Genomic DNA, 6,989 nt, shown 5'->3' with positions numbered 1-6,989 from the left:
TTTTGTTAATAATGGTAATATACTGATGCACAAATAAAATCGTAACAATTGACAGAAGTTAAAATTTCATCAAAATATGAGGATATATGAACAAAACCAATTTACTTGGTATATGTATATATATTATCATAATATAAATGTAATATTTATTAGACAGCACAGACTAAAGTATACGTACGTTTGTATATTATATATGTATATATGAATGAACATGGACATTTTGTTATGTTGTAACACTTAGACGAAGCAAAATATTTCATGAACAGTTGAGCCAAACACACACATGGCATCAAAGCAATAGATTTCATTCAGTTGAGACACACTCGTGCCGTCAACCCTGAACATTAAGCATCACATGGAACATCTAGTCAAGGCAGATGAATATTTCGCAATGAATAACCAACCAAAAAAAAGAAGAAAAAAAAAAGTTTTAAAATGAACAATTATAAATTTAATGATTTTTATTTTTTCCCCCAACATATCTTACGTTGTATGAATGTGTGTTTAATGAATCTACAGCATGGGTTAATTCACAAATCCTTCATACTTGGCCCCTATAAAGATACAATGTTATTACCCGATGAAGGATTATCTATGTCCAAACCAACAATGACACCAAAAAAACACACAGATTTTTCCTCTTTTTTTTCTTCATTTTTTAAATATAAAAAAGAGAGAAAAAAATCTAAGAAAGAAAAAAAAAACAATCTAACTAGAGATAAATGTCCTTTGACTTTGTATCTGAATCAATAATATATGTAGACTGACCAGAACACCATCAATAACATTTAAATAACGAAACAATTTTTTGATACAAATAAGACATAGAAGAACATGACATTAAAAAAAAAAAAAAAGAAAAAGGGAAGAACAAGTTAAATACGCGCATTCTTTGATCCAGTCTAGTTCGCTTTGGCTACATATCCCAATAATGGCCAACAGGACAAACAACTTAGTATAAGCTCTGAATTTGGGTGTTTAGGCAAGCAGGTGATCGGCATTCAAAATGTAAAGTCTAGTGTGACCCACAATATCAAACCTGTATAATATCACGGTCAGCCTAATTATTAAAACTAAATTTTAAGTGTAATTTTTAAAATTTGGGATATTTGAATTTGATTGAGGAGGGAGAGGTTTGTTTCTTAATCTCAAAAAAAAAATATTTTAACCCAAACAAAAAGAACTTACATTCCTTGATTGTCCTTTTGACCTTATGATCACTTTTATGTATCTGGTTTGTTCCGTCATAATACTAGTTTGATGCTGTGGGACACAAATAGCAGAATAATAAATATATATTCAGTCTAAAGAGTTATGCACATGACTCTTTACAATCCTCTGCACACAGAAACTTTTGGCCAAAGTCAACAATTAACATGTATGGTAATTTTGGCCGCAAAAATGGTTAAGCTAAAAAAATAAAGAATACTAGACAGAAGAAAAACGATGAAAAAATGGTTTTGAACACCATGACCAAAAAAAAAAAAAAAAAAAGAAAAGAAAACTTCAAAAAGTGAAATTTAATTACAAAATATTAAGATTAACGACGACCTTATTATTATTAAATAATATTATTATAAGTTGGTTAACAATCACAGAGCTTTGTTGTCCCTTGTTTATGAAACTGGGAACGTGACTAGGGAAAAATATAGATAATAATTACAAACAATCCATCTCAGGTAATCGCCCAGCCAAAACTTCTATAATGGTATCGATGCCATTCATGACTTTTAATCATAATATCGTGATGCTTCCAAACAGTAATAAAAAATTTTTTAAGTAACTGGTATTTCAAAAAAAAAAAAGATAAGCTGATTCTTAGAATGGATTAAATATTAGAGCTACAATGCAATCAACATTATTCCTCTTTCTCATATTCCTCACTTCCATCCATTCCTTGTACCAATCTTAATATCTGAAATTTGAAAAGTTCTCAAATTTTCTTTGTAGAAGTTTCACTTATTCCTCGTTTTTATGGAGTTCTCATTTTCAAGGAATACTCGTTTTCAAGGGTTTTGTCCGACCAAGGACGAGGAATATACGTTGCATTGGAATCATTCAGCGATTTTTTAAATAACAAATAATTAATAAGATAGAAACCACGATATTGGGTGGACTTTTTAAAATCGAAAGTAACAAACACAAATCTGTAAATTATGTCCAAATTCAAACATTTGGGAAGTAGCTAGCTACTCAAATAATTGGTGTTTTGTATGTGCTTATTTCATTACCGAGATAAAAGCCCAAAAAAAACTAAATTACAAATTAATTTATAGGAAAATAAATATAATGACACCACGAAGCAAGATTCAAAGTGACAATAGAAAGGGAGAGAAAAACAACAAGAGTGTGAAATTTTAAAAAATCCAAAAAAAAAATCATATTTTGTTTGTTTGTTGCTTTAGGTCTCTTCCAACACAATTGAGGTTATATGAGAGACCGCTGAAACAAAAAAACAAACAATCTAACAAAAATAGTACAAATGTAAATCAAAATCATAACCTTAAGATATCATAAGCTAAATTAATAATAAACCAAGAACAAACAGGCAGAGGATTTACAGGAAAAAAATATCCCCTGTCAAAAATACAATCACAAACCAAAGAAGCAGGATAGGCTAGTAAAGAGAAAAGAAACGACATCACTATCGGATCGTACACCCATGCGAACATCATAGGTATATGATTCAAGGGTGATGCTCCCATCCAACCACCAGCAAAAAATGATAAATAATACAGTAAGTGTCGGGTTGGCAAGTTTGAATCGAATATCAGTGGGTAGAATCGATGATGTGTGAAATTGGTGAAAACTAAACACAGGTCACAGGTCATGGTCGTATCTCAAACAAAAACCAACTTATACTTATTATCACAGAGAGAAAAAAATGCTCCTCTTTTATCTTGTTAGAAAATTATTCAGAATAAAAGAAGTAAACTGAAAAAAAAAAAATGACCATCCATACACATCTCTTGCCAATATCCGGATTGAGGATAAAATAACATTTATGAATTATATTTTACAAAATCTTTTGAAAATTTTGCATTATTCCTCTTCCCCACCCCCAGCAATGGGGAAGAGAAAAGACAACAAAAAAACGTTTTGGTTCCTAAACCTCCTCAAATCCTCAAAAGTGAAAGTCATATTTTCAGACAAGACAAACTACCTTATTGATAAATTTACTGACTGAGTAGCAAGAAGTAAAACAACCATGAAAACACTGATAAAATAAAACTACAAATACAATGATAAGTACATCAAGCAATCACACTCTTATCTGAAAGTCGAGTCTGAGGCCAAAATCTAAATCATATTCCAATTCCATTTTAATTCTTTTTACCTAACGTTAATAAAGCAAGAAATTTTTTTTATTGAAAATCAAATATTAAAAAAACAGCATGGCACAGCTAGAAGGGCTTTGTGATGAAAAAGTTTAAAAGAAAAAAAAGAGAAACAAAAGATTATTTTGCTTTCCTCTACAGTTATAACTTCAAGAATATTGCTTGTGTTAATAATGTAATAATGTTGATTAAATGATTAAAAGTCCTCCGATGAAATCTATCATTTTTTAAAAGACTTATAAAAAGACTCATTTACAATCCAACCATGTCATTAATTTTAATTAGGTGACAATTTCAATCTGCCACAACCATTATCCACGAAACTTTGTTTAAGGATTTGTTTTCCAACGACTTCTTCAACAATAAAAAATGAACATAGACATTCCCACACCATCATACAAAGTTGCGTAAAAAGCGGTATCAACATAAACAATTCCATGGAATCCCGACTTCATAAAGGTATAAAAGTAAAATTAATTGTGACATCTTCGACAATATATTTAAACCATTTGGTAGCTTCTCTAAGAACCCTGTTAGCATTCGTTCACATTCTTTTCCAGCTAATTTTTTCAATTTGTTTAACAGCACTAGTGACAACTTTTGGTCATGTCTTCAACTGGGAAGAAGATATATGACAATGAAAGACATAGACAATCTGGTTCAAAAAGAGAACAGAAGAGAAGTAATTCTGTACTATGCAAGAAGATTACATGAATAAAAAATTCATCTCCTGAAGTAAGAAACATTCATTTCACATATAATTCTCTGGCAAATAATTCTATCAATGACCAAGACAAAACTGAAAAGATAAAGGCATGAATAAAAAATTCATCTCCTGAAGAAAGAAACATTCATTTCACATATAATTCTCTGGCAAATAATTCTATCAATGACCAAGACAAAACTGAATAGATAAGGGCAGAAAGCCTTATGGGAGGCGCAACAGACATAAGGGGATAGAAGAGACAGCACGAGTTGACCTCCCCGTAAATAACCTCCTTCCAGAAGTGGTGCTCTCTCTATAGCATTCACCCAAAGTACATTTGTGCGAAAGATCATCATGGGTAAGTACGCAACATTCAAAAGCAATCATTAATTCATTTTCTAAAGAATACCCTCCACCAATCATACCTGTAACTACAGAATTCTTACTTCTGTTTTAAAAAAAAATAAACCGAAAAAAAAAAAAATGTTCTGCTACAGCTAGTTAAAACTTGATAACAAATGTTATATAAAATAAAGATTGCCTTTTTTTTCTGCATCACGGGTTCATTAATTCATCTAAACAAAAACATTTTTGACATGCGAAACTTTTTACATTGAATAGAAGCGAATACATCAATGAGTGAAAACATTCTATGGACGGTTGGATCTACATCATCAATTAAAATAAATAGCACAGACCCAAATAAAAAAAAACCAAACCAAATTAATAACAAAACAATGATTTACCATCACCCTAGGGAGAAAAAAAAGGGAAGATTTTCCGCAATGCAGTGGAGCCCACTGACGTCTGGAATTATTTGCTTCTCAAGTCAGTTTGTTTTTCTTTTGTTTATACAAGACTTCTATAAGGCAAATGATTGTGATCCATTGCATCCAAATAGTATTATGTTACTGGTGCAAATTTTGAGAAAATTACACTCAAAGGCTATGAATAAAATATATATAAATAGATATTGCTATCTTCACGGAGTTAGTTATAGGATTCTCTCAACCATCGAAATCCATATGAGCCACGACAGTAAGTTTAATATTAAAATTAACCCACAAGCCTTTTTGTGTTTAAACACAGATAATAAACTCCTGAACTGAAACAGTCCTGTTTTGAATATCTGGGTCCCAATTGAGAATCAGTGGCCCAGGGTCAAGCCTTTACAGACCACAATAATAATAATAAACAGAAGCTAAAATATTTGCAGTCTCTTTACAAAGTACATATTGAGCTATGAATGACAGTGACATGAAGAAAGACAAGCAACAAGTTACAAAGGTTTGTTAACATATGCATGCATGCATCAACACTAAATAAGATTTCATTTTAATCTCCAGCAATTAATTTTCATCCAAATTAACAACTTCAACTAGCTAAAAAAAATGGATCATTTATATCTACCATAAAACTAATTCCTTTCAAAGCATTTGATTTTTCCCCCAAAGTTTGCTCATACAATTTAAGAATTAACAGCAATAAAAAAAAAATTCAAAAAATTTAAGCCAATCTTGGTTTCCTATTCATGAGAGGTAATATTTGCTCGCCTTTTGAGGTTTTGATTAAAATATTTTTAAAAAACTACATGAATTCAATTTCACAGAGTGTGCTAATGTAATCTTAGAAAAATTTGTACTTAACTTGCCTCTGTAATTTAAAATTTAATCTAAAGAAATCAAGTTTTGCTTGAACCATATTGAAACAAGATGTAACAACTGATGATCTTGTAGTTTCTGGCGATGATGATGATGATGATGATGACGATGATGTTGATGATGATGATGATGATGATGGCTTAATAACGATGATTTTGGTGACAGTGGTAGTAGTGGCAAATCAACAAGCAACAGGATGAAGTGATGGCTGGATTGTCCTAAGAAGTTCAAACCGATGTCCCATTCTCTTTGCTCGTGGCAGCCTGAAGTAAATGAAAACACACACACAAAGAAAAACAAATTAATATCAAAGCAAACAGCGTTCAGCATCATATACAACTGGCAACCCTGATTTTCAGCCGAAATGGAAAAAGCGACGCGTCCGAAAGTCAAACAAAGAAGTAGTAAGTTAAAAAATTCATAGAGCCATAATTACTCATAAAATTTGCTTCCCATCCTCTAAACAGGAAAATGGTATATCGTCAGAGATTAAATTTCTGGCAAAAGTTGTTTTAGTAGACCGAGCTTAAGTACTCTATTCCCAGTTAAAGGTACTGAATTCAAATCCAGGTTGAATCAAACTTTTGATTATTATTTTTTACTTTCTATTTCTTCCTCTCTTTTTTTTCTCATCCCCTGGCCATATTGTCAAATTAGCAGGAGTTGGGTGTAGTTGACTGCGTTACATCTGGCAGAAAATACTTTGCAGTGGTAATTGTATAATGATAGGTATGTTATCTATTTCTGTAAAGCGCCTTGCATGAGATGTTGGCACTATATAAATAAATATACAGAATTATTATCATTAAAGGCAACCTTCTCATCCAAAGAGTAGCAAGCACTTATTATAATCCATTTGACCCTACAGAAATTAGCATTAACCCTTGCTCGACGGGCAATATGGCTCTCAACAATCACTACACAAGATGAACCACAAAGGCCAAAGAAAAGAGTCGTCGACCCTTGTCAAACAAGGTTCTTTTGAGAGTCATCACATTACTGGCCAAGCTACCAAGATCACCTACATAAGGCCAGTAAAAGAAAATTACTTACTGGTTTTGTCGGGTTTATTTTATTTGATCAACACTCGAAAATCTCTCTATTTTGACAGTACACCTAAAAGAGTTTCAGCTATTGTGTCTTTTGTTCTGACAACATAAGGGAGGAAATGCAGGGATGGAAGTTATCATCATTACCCGCTGAGTGGTCTCCCTTTTATATAACTAAATTCCCTCATAGCAAAATGTATGCCGACATACCAAGCCCTTTGGATTTCAATTTAAC

The 6,989-nt window shown here is 31.8% G+C and overlaps 1 protein-coding gene across 14 annotated transcripts in view; it reads right to left on the bottom strand.

Moving 5' to 3' along the window:
- Window positions 1-6,989, bottom strand: part of LOC144963412 (uncharacterized) — a 59,541-nt gene continuing 52,552 nt past the window's right edge. For 13 of the 14 annotated variants that reach the window (XM_078897412.1, XM_078897406.1, XM_078897414.1 and 10 more), the window contains one exon: window positions 1-5,968. Coding sequence is in view for 9 of the 14 variants with exons in the window: in XM_078897406.1 (XP_078753532.1) it covers window positions 5,933-5,968 (36 nt within the window). In the remaining 5 variants the exon portion in view is untranslated. The remainder of the gene's footprint in view (window positions 5,969-6,989) is intronic. The other variant, XM_078897404.1, reaches the window with a different exon arrangement.

This window comes from Berghia stephanieae, chromosome 1 (assembly GCF_034508935.2).
Source record: "Berghia stephanieae isolate SIO BIC M18660-M18661 chromosome 1, UCSD_Bste_1.3, whole genome shotgun sequence".
Taxonomy (NCBI): Eukaryota; Metazoa; Mollusca; class Gastropoda; order Nudibranchia; family Aeolidiidae; genus Berghia; species Berghia stephanieae.
This window is presented reverse-complemented; position numbering and strand designations above follow the sequence as displayed.